The following is an 18737-nucleotide window of genomic DNA, read 5'->3' as shown; positions in this document are numbered from 1 at the left end:
AAGGGCCAGCCGTTCTCACAGTCTGTTAAAATAGCTTGTCCTCTCTTAACTGCTTTCTATGTGGGCCAAGAAGGCTAGTATAGCATTGCCAACGAGGAGACAAGAGCCAAGGCAAGAAATAACATTTTGTCTTGGAGATGGTCCTGCCCAAGCTTTTCTGAGCAACAGGAATAACCCATGCGGAGGGCAGGCAGGAGCGGGGATTGAAAAGCTAATACTGTCTCCCTGGCAAGGAAGGAGAGGGCCTTCCCGTCCCAGCGGATTTGGTGAAACACAGAGCAGATGGAATTATGACCCTCCCCCCACCCCCCCAATACTGACTCATCAGAAGCAAGAACGTTGTTGTCACTGAAAAGAAAAACAACTATAAAAATACGAAGAACATCCAAACCACAAGATCTGCAGGAAAGATCAGAAGCGGAGGGCGATTGCTCTGCTTTCTGAGGAGGAAGGTCTGTGGATGTGAGATGAAATGAGCCGCAGGTCCATCCAGAGCAGCCGAGGTGGCCCTATTGAGGCATCTCAGGGCCCGTTAATGCAGTGGTTGCCTGTGTTGTATGTGCATCTTGGTGAGAGTTACTAAAATGACTGAGGCTAGAATGTGGAGCTATATTTTTGATAGAACCAACTAGGACATAAAGATTTGCATGAAAGTTTTGTTGCAATAATTATCTAAAAATGGGGCATATGCAAAACCAAACAACACAGCCTCTACTGAGCTTCCAGGCAATGGCAGCCCTTAGGAAGGTGAACAATAGCAAACATGCTGGAAGGCTGCTCACAAGCAGGCTCGTGGGAAACACTGGACACCTTGTCACTCAGAGGAGTGATGAGCCGACTGTGAGGCACCGTCCTGGGTCTAGGCTGGGAGTGTGCCATCCAAAGGCCAACACTCCAGGGCGCAACTCTTGATTAAAAGAGCAAAGGGCACCAGGTCCCTGACACTCATGGCCTGGACATTCCTTGCTTCAGATGCTGCTGGGTGTACTTCTGTTAATGAATGGCTTTTTCTTTGGTACTGTCTCCAGTCCTAATCGTGTGATTTTCTTTCTCCCTTTTTGGTCTAGCTATTGGCTAATTTTATGTTCTAACAATGACTCAGTATCTGAGAGAATTCCCCAGAGGAGGGTAATTCAGTTCTCTTATTATACTCAGTGCATTTTAAAGAAACATTTAAGTTAAAACATTTTTTGAAATTCAAGAATGACGGTGTTTATACCCTTGCAGGGTCCAGGATAGGAAAGGATAATTTCCAACTAGCAAAAAAGCTCTCTAAAATAAGTAATCTGTGCTCCACCATAACTCACACATGGGAAGGGTCGGCTTTTAGTTATATCCAAGCACTGGAGAGAATGCAATAGAGACGAGAGATGTGTTGTAGAATTAGATAAAGTCTGGGGGAGGCTGGAAGCTGAAGGTAAGAAAAGGCAACATCTGTATTGCTCATTCTCGGGATGCAAAGGCATCTGGACTAAGGCACAGCCCCAGGAGGTTGCTGACCATGCACAGCCGGCAGCTAAGGGTCCAGGGAAGGGATTCAGACATGGAGAGAAGCTGACTCCCTGATCGCTCAGAGAGAAAGCAGGGAACCTGGGGAGAGAGCGTCAACATGGAGAGGAGATACCTGTGGAGGCCTCAGCGGAGAGCACTGGTGTCCTATAGCCCCGGATCACCCCGTAGATGGCAACTTTATAAGGGGTGGCGGCCTTGAGGCCCGGGATGTCCATAGCCCGCAGGCTGCCAGGCACTGTGAGGTTCTGAGCTGCCTCCACCTTGTTGGCCTCCTGCACCTGAATGACAAAGTGCTCATAGGCCTGGTCAGCTGCGGTCCAGTTGAGTTTGAGGCCATCCCAGCCCACCTTGGTCACGGCTAAGTCTCCCAGCTTGGGGAGCTCCTCTGAAGAAGGATAGATAGGTATGTGTCAGTTCTGTAAACCAAAAAATGAGGAAACCAAATGTCCCACAGCCCAGGGAAGAGAAAGGGATGAGAGAATAGTGTGTGTGTGTGTGTGTGTGTGTGTGTGTGTGTGTGTGTGGTCATCCTTGGTCTCTGGGTATTTCCCATTTGAACTGTGGTAGCCTGGCCACAACAGTTATAAATGGGCAGAAGGGGAACATCTGCATTGTTCATCCCTGCGTTGGCAATGCCATCTGGACAACTGCACAACCCAACGGGAGGTCTCTAAGCAGGCACAGCCAGAACACAGGAAAAGGGGGGATTGTGGGTCAGGAAGCAGGAATGGTTAGAGGTGTAGTCTTTGGAGGCTGCTGTGTCTTGGTGAGAATTCCATTACTGATGTTTACTAGCTGTGTAATCTTGGCATGTCACCCAACTCATCTCTGAGCCTCTCTCCTCACCTTTAAAAGGAGCTGACAACACCATTTCCTTGGACTGTGTGATGATTAAGTGACGCTGTTTATAAACCTCTGAGTGTCCTACCTGACATGGAGTGAGTGCCTGGTAATTGGCAGCCTAACAGATACATCGTTGTCTTGGTGCTGTAACTGCACAGGAACTCCATTTCTTTAAAATGACCTTTTCCCTAATCCTAGCCAGCTTCGCCCTGACAGCACCGTGACTCCCTTGCCTCCTTTCGACCAGACCCTCCCACCTTCACACACTGCCATCCACTCCTTTCTCCTGGAGCCCTCAGGACAACTAGTTCTGGTCAGCATCAATCTCCCTTAAAGAACAAAGCCTCAGGTTTGTTGATCAAGAGAGGCTTTGTCAAACTAAAGATAACATCTTGACCTCAGTTATGTTTCAGCCCCAGACCTGTGAAGGTGGAACAAACCCTACTGACCACATCCTTTCAAAATCAGACAGAGCGACGCCATGGCTGACGTCAGGACCAGATGCAATGATCAACTACATCCTACCCTGGCCCTGACCAGGCAAGTAGAGCCCATGCCCTTAACTCCCTTAGTTGCCATGATTAATGCTTTCCCCCCTATATAACCATCTTCCAGAAGCCACCGGGGAGCCAGGTTTTAGAGCATTAGCTCACCTGTGTCACCCGGCTTGGTGCCATTTCCTTAAATAAACCTTTCCTTTCCTTGCTGCAAACTCCCATTTGCATCTTATTGGGCTTTGATTTGCACAGGCAAACCAACCTTCAATTTCTCCCCTTGGGAATTCTTATTGCTATGGGAGATAATTCCCACTTTATTTCATTGCTGACCTTGGAGAGATCATCTCATTGCTGGCCATAGACTATCTGACTGGGTTTATAAAGCCTCAGGTTTAGACAAGGCTGATGTCTTATCTCTGATCTTTTTCCAGCTTTTGGGGATCAAAGGTTCTGTATGGGATTCTTGGTCCGGCTCTTTCCCTCTCACCGGTCTTCTGCTAGAACTTTCTCTGAATGAAGAATGCCTGCACCACGAAGCAAGGCCCTTTGTGTGAAGGCAGGGCCCACTTTTAATGAGAAGTGGTTGTTGCTTGGTAAATCGTGCAGAGCGGGGCCTGCTATTTACTTCTCTACAATGTAGGAAGGACATTTTATGTAGTTACTGTGGCTGATTTTAGAAAGTTTAGATTCAACTATGGAAAAAATGAAACCCTGCTTCTCAGGGTTAAATGTAATCTCTCAGCCTCTCTTTTGAAGGCTGAAGTGGCCATGGATTTAAAGTTAGAAGTTAAAATAGCTGCAGGAATTTTACCACGAGAGTCTGAGCAAACCCGGCCATTTAGAAGGGGCTGTTTCCAGATTCTGTTCCACATAGACTTGGTGCTTTTTGGAAGAACTGGGTTGTGGCCGTGGGCCTAGGCAGCCCTCTTCCCAGCTCACCAAGATCAGCTGTTTGTTTAGCTGTCATAAATAGGGTTCCTTGTAAGATTTCATGTGCCAAGGAATTCTGCTAAAAATGAAAGTTTACCAACTATAGATGCAGATGGTAGCATCTTGCACCCAGATTACGTATGTCTCAAATGCCCCCTTTTTTCTTTGGTTTGAAGCTACTCCAGGGAACCCAGGACAATGACAGCTTGGCCAGCTCAGGTGGATTATAACATTACCTTTCTGACTTTTGGAATTGTGTGCAGTTTCTAGCAAGGACCAACTTTATTTGTTCTATATGAGCAAGAAAAACAATTCTTTGAATTAGCTTATTTGGATAGTGTTATCAAAACAGAACCTGTAGAAAATATCATGGGCTTAAGGCTCAATATAAACATCCTACTATCAAATATCTGCCCCATTTCCCACAGCTCCTTTGAAGGCTGTTTCAAGAAACCTCATGAAGAGTATGGAGTTTTCTATAACAGATGGAGCAGCATAGTTTCAGGGAACAAATTGAGATGAATTGTTTTTCCTCCCCAAGTCAAAGAAAAACCTTGAAGTTGAATGTGGCTGTCCTTTCTTGGAAATGTTCCTGCCTTGAGTGTCTGCTAAGGAGAGGGAGACTTGCCCACTGGTGTGACTCAGTGGTTGAACATCAACCTATAAACCAGGAGGTCACAGTTTGATTCCCAGTCAGGGCACATGCCCTGATTGTGGGCTTGATCCTCAGTAGGGGGCATGCAGGAGGCAGCCGATCAATGATTCTCGTCATTGATGTTTCTCACTTCTCTCTCCCTCTCCCTTCCTCTCTTAAGTCAGTAAAAATATATTTTTAAAAAAGAAGAGAGAGACTTGATAATTTTAGATCATTTCAAAGGTCACTCTGTAGAGATCTGACTCCAAGGTAGATGGCCGTGAGTGACTCTGAGGCCACCAACAATACGATTTCTCTAGAAAGTTCTGAATTTTATTCTTGTGCAACACCCCCACAGTCTGTGCTGTTTTTATCATGAGATCTTGCTACCTGATAAATGTAGCTATTTGCTATTCAATGTTTATTACAGGATGGGCGCTTTGCTAAGCACTTTCATGATCTCATTTACTGCTGAGGGCAGTGTTCTGAGGTAGGGGTGTTGTCTAGGATTTGAAGGTGAGAAACGAAGGCTCAGAGATGGAAAATGACACCCCCAAGAATTCCAGCCAGTTAAGGTGGAATTCCAAACCAGACCTCTCTGAGTTACAGCTTGTGTTCACGCTGCCTCTCAACAGCCCTGGGATCGGCTCTTGCCACAAGGGTTTTCTCTGTTCCCAAGACAGATTGGCTGAATCACACCCCTGATCTGAGAGGAGGGTCCAATACCTGTGATGACCTCTGCGGCAAGGGGTCGAGTGCTGCGGCCCCTGACCTCGCCGTGCAGGGCGACTGTGTAAGGGGTACCAGCCGTGAGGCCGGGGATTTCCACGGAGCGCAGGCTGCCAGGAACGGTGAGGCTGTGCACTTCTTTGGCTTGGCCAGCCTCCTGGACCTCAATGACAAACTGCTCATAGATCCCATCTGGGGTGGTCCAGTGTAGCCTGAGCGCGTCCCAGCTAACCTCGGTCACTGTGAGGTTTCCCAGATCTGGAACCTCTTCTGCATAAGGACACAGAGTTCCTGAGTTACTAAAAGGGCATCTGCACACTTAATTCAGGTAAGGTGGCATTTGGGCGAGGGATGAGCTGTCCTGGGAGTGTTGATTCCAGTAATTTACTTACTGCGGCTGTTGAGCTCACTCCAGTAGTTGGCACTAAAGCCAGGGTTTTCCTATTCAGCCTTTGGAGATGACAGATAGTTCTAGGAATTGTTCACAAGTTCTATTTTGACATACAAATGGGGCTTTGGGGAGTCCTTTGGTGTGTGCTTAAGATGAGCTCAGACCAATATTTTTTCCATTTGCAAATTGTGCTTTCCAACTTCTGAAATACTGTCACTGAAACATGCTTTGAAAGAGAAGTCACCTCTCACTTTTGTAAAGGAAGAGCAGGTGGAGTTCTCCATGGACCCAGCTAGGACTAGGACTTGGCCGTATAAGGGCTATGCCATTTGGATGGAACAGGCTGATTCACGGGTTTTCCCCAAGTGTAGGGGCTGAGCCCGGTTTGCAGCAGGGAGCAGCTGTGTCCCTCCTGAGCAGAGATAGTGGGAGGAAGCAAATAAGTAAGTGAGTTTAGAATACCTGTCCAGACTTCAACAGAGACAGGGGCTGTGCTGGAGTCCCCAGTGACCCCGCGGATGGTGACACTATACTGAGTGGCTGCTTTGAGCCCGGGCAGGTCCACGGACCTCAGCCCTCCCGGGACTGTGAGGTTCTGGGCTGCCTCTCCTGTGCCGGCCTCCTGCACCTGGATAAAAAACTGCGCATAGGCTCCTTCCGGAGCAGTCCAGTTGAGCTTGAGGGCGTCCCAGCCCACCTCGGACACGGTGACCTCTCCCAAACTGGGAATTTCCCCTGGAGAAGGACAAAGAACCAGTTTCATACTCAAATCACATGAGATCCAGGGATGCTTTGACACATGAATAGGCATTATCTGGCTTTTAAAAAAAAGTGACTTTCTTTAGATAAATGTACATCATGCAGCTTCCTAAATTTGTGAAATAGTGTGTAGGAAAATATTGGTTATCTTACTTCATTAACAAATTGCTCTAATTTCCAGTAGACAAGGAGATTAGCTTTTTACTTTGAAGTAAAATGCCTTAACTTTCGTTACCAAGAGGGAGCCTGTTTGTGAAGCTGAAGGTCCCTGCCACAGGGGCTGCATGTGTGATCCCCAGTCCGGGCTCTGCAAGACTCCACAGGGTGTGGCCCACATGGGTGCAGTGTGAAAGCTGCCCCTGGACCCTGCAGCCTGGCGGCTCCCCATTCTTAGACACCAAGGTGCTGTACCTTGGGGCAGAACTAGTCCATTCAAAAGCAAGCCCATCTGATTATCCTGGGCAGTTTCCTGTTGAGAAAACAGAAGCTAGAGACAGAAAGGTAAGAGGTACCTGTGGAGGCCTCAGCGGAGAGCACTGGTGTCCTATAGCCCCGGATCACCCCGTAGATGGTAACTCTATAAGGGGTGGCGGCCTTGAGGCCCGGGATGTCCACAGCCCGCAGGCTGCCAGGCACTGTGAGGTTCTGAGCTGCCTCCACCTTGTTGGCCTCCTGCACCTGAATGACAAAGTGCTCATAGGCCTGGTCAGCTGCGGTCCAGTTGAGTTTGAGGCCATCCCAGCCCACCTCGGTCACGGTGAGGTTTTCCAGTTCAGGGGTGTGGTCTGAATAAGGACAGAGAGGGGGTCAGTTAAGCCATTCCTGCAAATGCTTTCCTTCTGGGGACCCAGAAATGGCAAGCCGATGCTGAAAGGCCATGAGGGCCTGCGTGCTGCGCGTCACGGCCGCATCCCCGCATGGTGCTGTTACATAAAAACACCATCAGAAAAATCAATGTAAGACTTACTTTGCCCTGTTGCATATTTGGGCTTGTGTTTTTGAAATGGCATTTTCCTATTGACTTCTTGTTTAGAAAACTCTACCCGTCTAGGTTAGTACCTCTCTGGGCTTCAGTTTCCATTTTGGAAAGTGTCTCAGGAAGATGAGATCTGAAGGAACAGCCTTTGGCTATTCCTCGGATTCTTGGTCTGAGCTGTCCAGCCATCTGTATTTTGAGAAAATTGGCTCCTCTTAGATTTCCTTTTCCTGCTTCCTTCATCTCCTCTATATTATTGCCACTTTTTGTTGGAATTTTTTCAAGTTTCTGGGGCTCTAATCAGTTTACTTAAATCACTTCAGGAAGATGAGAGGTAAATTAACAGGGTACAAGTGAGGCTGAATTAAGCCAGGTGGCGAGTCTTTGCAAAACTGTCCCTTACTGGATAGAAAGACAGACTGAGGCCCTATGGAATGTGCCATCGTCATTCATCCAAACACACAAGGTACAGTAAAATCGCTCTTGTCTAAATATGCCTTCAAGGTAATAATATGCCCATGGCTGAGCTCACATGAACCTTGCATGACCTGGGAAGAAAGGACTTTCTCTGGAAATGGATCCTGTAAACGACAAAGTAAGAACTGCTTTAAGTTTATTTAAAAGAATGTTTTCCCCCTCTATTTATGTCTCATACTGGTTGCTAATTTCAAATGAGCTATGCATGTCCATGAAAGCAGGCTTCTAACTTGAAAATCTTAGTTGCAATTGGATGGAAGATAGCCTTTCAGAGGGGAAAATGCATCTTTTCAAGAATATTTTTAATTCAGACTTTTCCACCTTATGGAGAATGTTCTAATTCTCATTGGCAAAGCTTACAGTCCTGCAAATCTTGCTGATCTAGGACAGGGGTCTGTAAACTGCCATCTGAGGTCTGCTGCCTATTTTGGTAATGAGCAAGCTCACAGTACTTTTTATATTTTTAAATGGTTGGGAAAACAAGCCAAACAAGAAGAATACTTAATGATGTAAGAAAATAGATGAAATTAAGATTGTATCCGGACATAGCCATGCTCGTCATTTCTGCATGGCTGCTTGTGAGCTCCAAAGACACAGCTGAGCAGTTGTGACAGAAACTGTATGGCCTGAAATTATCTGGCCCATTTCAAAAAATATTAAGGACACCTGATCTTGAACTACATTCTATGGACTCACTTAATCCAAATTCGGGTCCTGAAGTGCATACCCAAAGCCTCATAGCAGTTCTAACCACACCCAGATGGCCTCAATGAGAAAGAAAGGACCCTGAACTCAAAGTGATGTATCCAGTTTGGGCAAAAGAAAAGGAGAGTCAGCCATCCTTAAATCCCTCGGGCCTTGTGAGGCCAGGAGCAGCAGTCTAGTTTTAACAATTGTCTCCTTGACCTTGGGAACATGTCCCTGTCAAGTGCTCCAGCAGTCCTCGCTTAAAAAGACATGGTACAAATCCAGGCTAAGCAAGACAGCAAGGTTAAGGAAACTGATCCTCTGGCTCATAACTCTCCTCTTAGCGGATTTTCTTTGTTTCTACTCCTGCCATCAAAACTGCTGCTCAGCAACTTAGCTGACACTGACAGTTTCCCCCTTAATGTGAATTAAGTCACTGTCTTTCCTCACTACCTTTTAAAGCTCTCTCTCACATTCTGACATAAAACATCTTTCTTTCCATGAAAGAAATACCAGGTACCAGGTTGTAAGAAATCTGAGAGTCACCTCACTGGGCAGGGAGGAGGTAATTATTGAGTATCTATTAAACTGTTGCAATAAAGATTAGTGGAGAGACGAGAGGAGATCCACAATGGAAAATCTCTTCCTGATGAGAACCATCTTTTCTCCTTGAATCAGGTTTTCATATGCTACTGACAGTCTTGTACAATCTGCTTCAGCTGCTCATACAGCTGAGAGATTAACTTTCATCTAATGTTATGTTGCTCAGTAAATAGTAATCATGGTAATGGTACTGCCACCTCAATTTTTGTCTATTCTTCCATTTTTTTGTTTTCTGGGGGTTTGGTCAATCAAGAAAGACCATCGATTTATACTTAGTGAGCAATGCTGTGACTGTATCTGGGTGCTCTTGGTACCCCACCTGACCCTTCACTAAACAAATGCTAGTCAGATAAGTCACAGTATAACTTAATGAGTAAAATCAGTAGATAAATGACAAGAAGAGGGATAAGAATGATAGAGAGAATAATATTAATAAAAATTCTGCAGACAAAAGTCGAGGTAGGGACCAAGTGGCATCCCATAATAAATGCAGACTCTACATTTCACTGGTAAATGACACACTGTGGGCTTACTGCTTCAGAAGCCCAGGGTTTCTGCAGTGTAGTTCCACACTCAATTTCCTGGCATTTCTTTATGAAAAGGCTGTTGTCCTTTTCTTACAGCTGTGCACTGGCATCTACCCTCTGAAAAATGTCAGTGGGCCTGGGAAATCAGGATTTCCAAATCCCCTTCTATGCTGATGGTGGGTTGACCAGCTGGCCTGGAGGAATTTCTGGCTCTGCCAACTTTAAATCTTTAGATTCCCAACGTCGTGTAGATGGTACTGCAGGGCAGCTTGCTGCCTTAAAATATGCCTCTTTGGAAAATTTGTTATTCTAAACTGGTTATTTTTAAGAAACTAAAGACTCAAGAAGAACCTTTGACCTTCTCTCTAGCTGCTTAAGAAAATTAGAGGACTTGCTCCAGGAAGGGAGCTATCATCATAAATGACCACAGTTTAATATGAACTAGGTGTGATAGACAAGGAGGAATATAGCAAGGCCCCTTTGATCAAAGTCCTTTGTGTGTCCCATTGTTCAAGGTAGCCCAGCAAACATTCATTTACCAAATATTTGCTTCTGCATCTCCATGTGAACTTTCCCCTCTTTCAAGGCCCAAATCACTACCCCTCCTTTCTTTTTAGCTTAAGATGGCATATAAGCCTCTACTGCCAAATTGTTCTTGGGCCAAATATCCATTTGGAACATACATAACTTTGGTGATTGTCACCTGTTAATCTGTCTTCTGTCATTTTAGTTATTCCACCAGCCAGAAGAACTAAGAGGGAAATCTCTCCCTCCCCAACACTGGCATGGAAAGATGCTTCAGTGGCTTTGTGTTTCTATCTATTCTCCAGGTTTTATGTCCCTATTGCTCGCAGCAAATGCCTGGCCTCCACTCCAAGCAGGGTTCCCCTGAGGTTATCAGGGTCAAATGCAGAGAGGAGGGCTGGGAAGGATATGCCTGATACACACTCAATTTTTTCAGTGCTAACAGGCATAGTGCCCTCCTTTCTACCCTACCTTCCCTCCCTCCCTCCCTCTTCTCTCCAGATTAAGCTTAACTGAGACCTTCCAGGGGAAAGATTTCCCTTTCCTTCTCCTTAATCCTTAAGAAGGAGAATTTGGGCTGCTAGTACAGAGGTGAGAGAGGCCAGAGGATACAATGGAAATGCTGCCTCTGGAACAACTGAGGTCCACAGTGCTCATAAAGCACATGTCTTGTGCTTGGCTGTGTCCAAGGCCCTGGGGATGCAGCACTGGGTAGAGGCAGAGTGCTTCCATTTTGGTTGGCAGTAGGAGGTAGGCCGTGGATAAATAAACCAACTACTGAATAATATCAGGCCAGATAAGTGTCATGAACTTTGGAGCAGCATGGAGGGGTAAACTAGGATGGAGGAACCATTTTATATCAGTGGCCAGAAAAGGCTTTTGAATAACACACAAGTTGAATGCAACCAGGAAAAGGCCATGGGAAGAACTAAGAGAAAAGTGGTTCCCTGGCAGCAGGAATAGCATGTGTACAGGCCCTGAGGTAGGAACAGGCTTGGTCTGCTTAAAGAACAGTGAGAAGACCAAGGTGGCCATGGTGACATGAGTATGAGGACAAGGGTGGAATGAGGTCAGAGAGATGGGATTGGTCAGATTCCGCAGGGCCTTGCAGCCTGTGGTAGGGTCTTTGGATTTTATTTTAGGTGTGGTGGGCAGCTGGGTTGTGCATACTTTTAATTCGGTGCCACATCAAGGAAAAGACTTGCACTTTGGCTCAACTCCATGGCTAGAAAGAACCCTGGATTTCCTTGGGAAAAAATGCTTTGGGGCAGCCAGTTCCACATCTGCTCCGTGAAACCCACAGATGACGAGTGCTCTTTGCGGACTTCTGCTTTTGAGAATCTAGTGATGCAGAACTGGAAGTCCCTTTCTTCTGAGGTTTGAACCTACAACCCTTTGACATTTCAAGACTTGTAGCTACATGGTACGTCTACCCAAGAGCTCCCACTTCGTATTTCTTTTTTCTTTTCCTGTGTTTACCAAGGCCAAGTGCCTGGACTTCTGTTTCTTTACATATTCCACAACATAGTCCTGTTTGTCTCTAGGTGTCTGTCCAACAGCTTCCTCCCATTTTATTTATTTATTTATTTATTTTATTTTAAGCTTCCTCCCATTTTAAATCTTTCCTGATGCTCAAAGTCATTCTGTGCTCCTGCTGCCTGCTCTGCACCCCCAATTCTAGCAAGTGGAGTATCGTGCTTTCTTTTTTTAAAAATATATTTCATTGATTTTTTACAGAGAGGAAGGGAGAGGGATAGAGAGTTAGAAACATCGATGAGAGAGAAACATCAATCAGCTGCTTCCTGCACGCCCCCTATTGGGGATATGCCCGCAACCAAGGTACATGCTCTTGACCGAAATCGAACCTGGGACCCTTCAGTCTGCAGGCTGACGCTCTGTCCACTGAGCCAAACTGGTTAGAGCTTGTGCTTTCTTGTTACTAGGTAGTGAATTCCTCGGAGCACAGACCTATCTTAATTGATCTAGCATCCCCAGAACGTAGCACTTGTGGTATATTATTGTCTGTAGTAAATGTAAGAGACTTGGGGGGACAGAATTCAGGAGAAGGAATTTTAATAAAACAAAACAGTTCTATGGAGAAAGCTACAGAAAGATATATTATGGAGACAGTGAGCAAAGAACCAATAAAAGGGACTTCGCACATTTTTCTTATAAGAACAATGTCCTTAAATATACAAATGATTTCTTTGAAACAGTGTTAAGGAGGCATGCCTGGGAAATGAAATCATGAGCCTTTGGGATGCCAAAATGGGGCTCTCAGTCAGACACAAAGTAACCCCAGCCTGTGGTTCACTTGAAAGCTTGCCTTTCTCTGAGCTACGAGGCCTGTGCTTCCCTCCTGGAGATTGGGATAATGTGTCTGTAGTCAGAGCTAATATGATTGAATGGAGCTATAAAACTCACTTTGGTACAGCATTTGTCAAACTCAGGGAAAAGCAGAGAGAGAGACAGAGAGAGAGAAAGAAGGAGAAGAAGAGGAGGAGTAGGAGTAGTGAGAGAGGGGGAGAAAAAGGAAGGGGAGGAGGAGTTCCCTCTTTTTTTGTTTTTCTGATTCTTTGTTATCCCTTGATAACAAGCTGCCACATTCTAATCTCTACCATGGTTGTATTCCTTCCTGATTCTGTCCTGCCCACCTTCACCTGTGATTAGGCTTCCCCTCCAGAGCACCCCGATGATCAGCTCATAGCTGGTGGGAAGCAGATGCTCAGTCAGTGGAACTGTCTGCCGGGGCTCACTTCAGGACTCTGAACAGGCTGCTGTGGTATACCAGATGCCCCTCCCTCTCCTCCTTACAAACAACCACACTTTCATTTGGCAGCAACATGCTCAGCCAGAGACTACTTAGTCTTTCCTAGACTTCACTTATAGCCAGGAACAACCGATGAATGTGAGTAGAAGGCATTAAGGAGGTTTCCAGAAAGACTCATCTAGTAGGTTCTCTTTTTTTATTCTTTTTTTCCCTCCGTTATGTTGCCTAGAACACAGGTGTGAGGGCTGTACTGCAGCAGCCGTGTTGTGACATGGAGGAGACTTTGAGAACGGAAGCCAAGAAGAGTGGATCAGAAAGAGAGAAGGAGCCTGAGTCACTGATAATTTGGATCTGCTATGCTATCCCTGAATCACCTAACCTCTGATTCACTTTATGAGAGAGGAAAGCAGGTTCCAAGTGACTGTTAATTTGAGATTTATGTTATATGCTAGTGAAAGTATTCAGACATGACAAAGACTCAAAGGCATTTCCATATTTGCCCATTATTACAACCTCTTTTCTGTTTATGGAGATTCAGCTGGAGTAACATCTCTGTCATGACACTCTGGCTGCTCCTGATTCTCCCAATCATTCCCTGTCCTTGGTTGAGTTCCATCTAACACTCTGAATATCTAGTCTTCCCCAGGGTCTGTGACAGGAGCACCTGAGCCAGAAGTGACAGTGACAAGTACATGACCCGCTTGCCCCTCAAATACTAGCACACTACAGTGTATTCAGTAGGTTCTCAATACTTACTAGTTAAATTGAAACTAAAGACTATTACTTGTCAAACCCTAAAGAATTAACATTTTCCATTATAATCTTTTATATTGGGCCAAAATATGTGTATATTTTCCATATAGGAAGAACTGATTTGGTTTTTTGGTTTTTTGTTTTAGCCACCAAGGAAATGTGGCCGCAGGTACAAAGAATAGAATCACAGGGCTGGCAGGGACACTGGAGGTCAGGATCAGCAGCCATGGGAAGATGAAGTTCACTCTTAATGACTAAGAGGAGCTAGAAAATAAGAAGGGTACTTTGCAAGAAGGCTCCAAGGACCATGTGCAACATTTCAGGTAACCTAGAAGAAAGCAAAAACCTGGAACAGAAACACTGAATGAGAAATAACCAAAGAATTATTACCAACATCCTGGTCATCTTGAAGAGAAATAAAACTAAAGATAAATTAATCGTCAGGCTAAAGGAGGCGGGGACAAGAAACAATTTGAACACAAAATTAAAAGAAAGAAAAGAACCAAAGACAAACACAAATCCTGATGCTTTAAATTCTCCTGGGAGGAAATAGTTGAAAACCACTATTCATCACCCAGCAAGGAAACTGCTGACTCAGTTGACAAGAGGGAAAGGTTAGTAAGTTGCTCTTTCAAAGTGGCATTTAGAGGCTTCAAGAGTGGAGAGAGTAGCAGGACCAGGTGTTCTCGTGTGAAGGCAGCCTGGCTGCTGGGTGTGCAAACCTCACAGTTAACAGTGTCTGTAGGGAGCTCGGGAGCTGACCTCACCTGTGGATGCCTTTACCCGCGCCGACTTGCTCTTGTGCCTGCCCTTCTCTGCTCTCAGGAGGATGGCATATTCCTGCCCGGGTTCCAGGCCTCTCAGGACGTAGGAGGTGGTGTCTCTGGGCAGCTGCACTTCCACCGGCTGGCCCGAGGCAAGGCTGTAGTTGAGGCGGTAATGGTCAAACTTGGCCAACGGTGACCTCCAGAGCAGGGTCAGGGTGGTCTCTGTAGTTTCAGACACCCGAAGGTCCTTGGGGGTGTCCATATCTGGCAGGAAAACACAGAGATGAACACTCCTCAGGCTGGGAGGCAGGCTGCTTCTGAGACTGAAAGGCAGCTGGCTCTGGGCTGCAGCCCCAGGTCCACCATCAAGCAACTGGGGGCTTCAGGAGACTCACCTAACTGGGCCTCAGTTTCCACCTTGTAAATGCCACTGTAAATTACCTGGCCAGGTTTTTGGAAGACTGAAAAGAACATAATGACATGCCCATACCACGAAATGCTACTCAATTAAAAGCATTTTAAAAGAACTCATTATTGATACAAGAAACAATTAGGATAGATCTCAAGAGAATTATGCTGAATGACAAAGCCAATCTCTAAAGGTTGCCTACTATCTGATGCCTTTTATGTAGCACTAGAGGCCTGGTGCATGGGTCGGGCCCCTCGGCCTGGCCTGCGATTGGGGCCGATTGGGGCGTCTCGCCTAGTCCCCATCGGGGCTGATTAGGACCGGCCAGTGGGGTGGGGGTATAGGGGCCGTTGGAGGTAGGCCAGCCGGTGGAAGGGACCATAGGAGGTTGGCTGGCTGTGGGAGCTCACTGACCACCAGGGGGCAGCTCCTGTGTTGAGTGTCTGCCCCTTGGTGGTCAGTGCATGTCATAGCGACTGGTCGACCAGTTGTTTAGGTTATTTGGTTGTAACTGTCGCTTAGGCTTTTTTATATATATATATAGGTTCTTGAAAGGACAAAATCATCAAGACGATTGCCAAGGGTTAGGGACAGGGAGGGAGGGAGGTGTCGTGGTATAAAAATGGAAGAGAAATCCCAGTGATGGTAACAGTTGTTACCATTGGGGGAACCTGGGTGAGGGGTTTAGGGGTGTGTCTCTGTATTATTTCAACAGCATGTGAATCTACAATTACTTTAAAAGAAAAAGATCAAACAGAATATGTACTGGCTCTTGCATAAAGAGATGCTCAATGAAGTATGACCTCTGCCCCCTCTGCTCTCCAGCCTCCTTTTCCTTCAGAGGGGAGGTCAGGAGGAGGCTGGTGGAGGGAGGGAGAAAAAGGGTTTCTCTATTACAACATTCCCAGAAAAAAAAAATTGGAGAATCAGTGGCTTCAAATCAGGGTGTCCCTCACCATCCTCACGCAGAGGTTGGCACTTGAGGAGGCATGGGTCGGAGCAGCAAAGTCTGACTCACCTGTGTTCTGGCCACTTATAATTTATGTGACCCAAGTACACACATTAGGTGTGTTCTAAGAGAAACCCCCCAGATGTGTTTTAATCAGTCAATGGTATAAAAAGAAAACAACCCTAGAAATGGTTTCAAAATTTAAAAGTTTGTAGATTTCTGATAAAGTCTGTTTCCAAATTTTCCTAAAAAGAAAGTTGCTGTTCCCTTCTGTCCTGAGAGCGGTGTGGGAATCATGTGACTTTCTAATGGGACGTCTGGGCTAGATGACCATAGGGGCTCCTTTCTCTGTTTCTTTTAAAAATCGTTTTATTTTTATTGATTTCAGAGAGGAAAGAAGAGGGAGAGGGATATAGAAACATCAGTGATGAGAGAGAATCACTGATTAGCTGCCTCCTGCACACCCCCTAATGGGGATCGAGCCCACAACCCTGGCATGTGCCCTGACTGGGAATCGAACTGTGACCTCCTGGCTCATAGATTGATGCTCAACCACTGAGCAACACCAGCAGGGCCTACTGTTTCTTTTAAAGCAGGTTTTCTGCCTTCTGAGCCCTTTGTCTGTGAGATCCCACCTGGGGTTGGGGGCGGGGGGGGGTGGGGAGGGCGTCTAGGTGCCTCACCTGTGGCCGCGTTGATGGTGGCCGGAATGCTCTCCATGTCTCCCTTCACAGCAGACACACCGATCCCATATTCAGTTCCTGGCCTCAGACCTAAGAGAGAGCGTGCAGGTGGAAATTCAGCTTCAACTTGGAAAGACTTTCAGAAGATCATAAAAATGGCCCTGAGCTGTCCCTGGACGCTATTGCTTTTCAGTGTCTGGAATGTTCTGCAGACTGACTCACTGACATCCCGTGAGAGGGACTGCTGGGAACTGCATGTGTTCTCTCTCTGGAGGGTTGCAAAGCGGGACCACGTCCCCCGGGCGGCTGGGTCTGGGATGTGGAGCTCACCTGTGAGTGTGGTTTTGGTTGTGGCTTGTTGGCTCTTTGGGATCTCGATCTCGGCGTGGTCACCTCCGGAGATTGGTGCGTACTTAATTCTGTAGCTGTCAATGGCCGCCTTGCCATTCTTCCATTCCAGGGTGACGCTGTTGTCTGTCTGGGAGACGCGGCGAAGATTCCTGGGAGCATCCAGGCCTATTTGGGAGAGGAAGGGACATGTGTATGGAAGACATCAGGCACCAAGTGAGTGGCGGTCTCACAATTCAGGCTGAGAGATGAAAGGTTCCTGCCATTGGAGGAAGGTGACAAACTTGCCCCCATACCCATCTCAGTAGCTGACACACAGATCTGAACAAATTCTACATATTAGGCACCTTCCCCTCAGCCATTCACATTTTCCTCAGATTTTGTGCTTAAAAAAAAAAAAATCAAAAAAACTACACAGAAACTTACACATAAGCTCTATAAGTGTAAGAACTGGCCTATTGTGCACACCACTATATATAAATAAAAATAAATTTATTTCAGAGAGGAAGGGAGAGGGAAAGAGAGAGCTAGAAACATCAATGATGAGAATCACTGACCAGCTGTCTGCCTGACCACTACTGGGGTTAAGCCCACAACCCAGGCACGTGCCCTGCCCGGGAATCGAATCAAGACCACCTGGTTCATAGGTCAACACTCAACCACTAAGCCATGCCGGCCGGGCTCATCACTGTATTTCTAATAACTCATCTAGTGCTTACTGAGCCCTGAAAAAATATTTATCAAAAGACTGATTGACATTCTGGTACTTTAAAAAAATGTCGGAGGCTAAGACATTAGGAGGCATCTTTGTTATTCATGTTTTCCGTACACTGTATTTATTAAAATTTTTATTTTTAATTTTTTTACTAGGACTTGTGTCTTAGTGTCAGACTAGTTCCTTCTATGTATACCAATATGTATATACTTTTTATTTTGGAAGGTTATTTGGGAATATTTTTTCTTTGAAAAATTAAACAGTACAATATTTGAAAATAAAATTTAAAGGAATGGAAATTCCCTTTTTGTTTTCTTGCTGTCAAAGGAGCCTGGAAGGTACTCCAAGAAAGAGTGAATGGAAGTCTCACAATCCTTCCCTTGCTGGTGCCGATTCCGGGGAAGGCCTGTTACCTGTTGTGAAGGTCTCTTTGGCAGGGTTGCTGGACATGTCGCCCCTGCGGGAGATGAGGGACACCTCGTACTCAGTGTCTGGCTTCAGGTTCCCGATGGAGTACTGGTTCTCATCACGCGTGAGGTCGATGGTGGTGCGGTCGCCCGGCGCGTCTTTGATCCCATAGGAGAGCTCGATGCCGTCGATCTCGGCCAGAGGCTTGAACCAGGTGACCAGCGCAGTGGTGTCTGTGACGTCCTTCACCTCGATCTGGCTGGGAGCGTCCAAGCCTGTGATGGGCAGAGGACGAGCGACAGAGCTGTTTCAGAGAGTGGGGCAGTGCCGGGGCTGAGCAGAGAGGCAGCCATCCCATCCGTCTATGCATATATCGGTGTAATATTGACCTCTGGACCCTATTTTATGTTTCTGATCTTCAATGTCCTGTTCGACAAGCTATAAGTAAGGCTGATGCTACCTTGTAGGGTTTGTTGCTTTTTTTGAAAGGAGACAATCTGGCCAGTGTGGCTCAGTGTTTGTGTCAACTTATGAACCAGGGGGTCACTGGCTCGATTCACATGCCCAGGTCAGGGCACATGCCCGAGTTGCAGGCTCGATCCCCAGTAGGGGGCGTGTAGGAGGCAGCCGATCAATGATTCTCTCTCATCATTGATGTCTATCTCTCTCTCCCTCTCCCTTCCTCTCTGAAATCAATACAAATATATTTTAAAAATAAGTAAAGGAGGCAATGCTTGCAGAGCCTCTGGCAGGGAGCCTGGCACCTGGCAGCTACATCACAGGTGGTGGTTCTCTGTTATTATCATTACTGGTTTCATAAGCTGAAGACACAAGCTTGGGGCTTG

At 46.2% G+C, this 18737-nt stretch overlaps 1 protein-coding gene across 7 annotated transcripts in view; it reads right to left on the bottom strand.

The window, feature by feature from the left end:
• TNC (tenascin C) overlaps window positions 1-18737 on the bottom strand; it is a gene marked incomplete at its 5' end in the record, with an annotated part of 63839 nt that overhangs the window by 33614 nt on the left and 11488 nt on the right. For 3 of the 7 annotated variants that reach the window (XM_081103380.1, XM_081103381.1, XM_081103382.1), the window contains 8 exons: window positions 1625-1897; window positions 5143-5415; window positions 5999-6271; window positions 6808-7080; window positions 14381-14644; window positions 16422-16511; window positions 16752-16937; window positions 17898-18167. In XM_081103380.1, coding sequence (XP_080959506.1) covers window positions 1625-1897; window positions 5143-5415; window positions 5999-6271; window positions 6808-7080; window positions 14381-14644; window positions 16422-16511; window positions 16752-16937; window positions 17898-18167 — 1902 coding nt within the window. The remainder of the gene's footprint in view (window positions 1-1624; window positions 1898-5142; window positions 5416-5998; window positions 6272-6807; window positions 7081-14380; window positions 14645-16421; window positions 16512-16751; window positions 16938-17897; window positions 18168-18737) is intronic. The other 4 variants (XM_081103383.1, XM_081103384.1, XM_081103385.1 and 1 more) reach the window with 2 other exon arrangements.

Source organism: Myotis nattereri (assembly GCF_964212035.1).
Source record: "Myotis nattereri genome assembly, chromosome: 12".
NCBI lineage: Eukaryota > Metazoa > Chordata > Mammalia > Chiroptera > Vespertilionidae > Myotis > Myotis nattereri.
The sequence above is the reverse complement of the archived record's forward strand: the minus strand, read 5'-3'. Positions and strand labels throughout refer to the sequence as shown.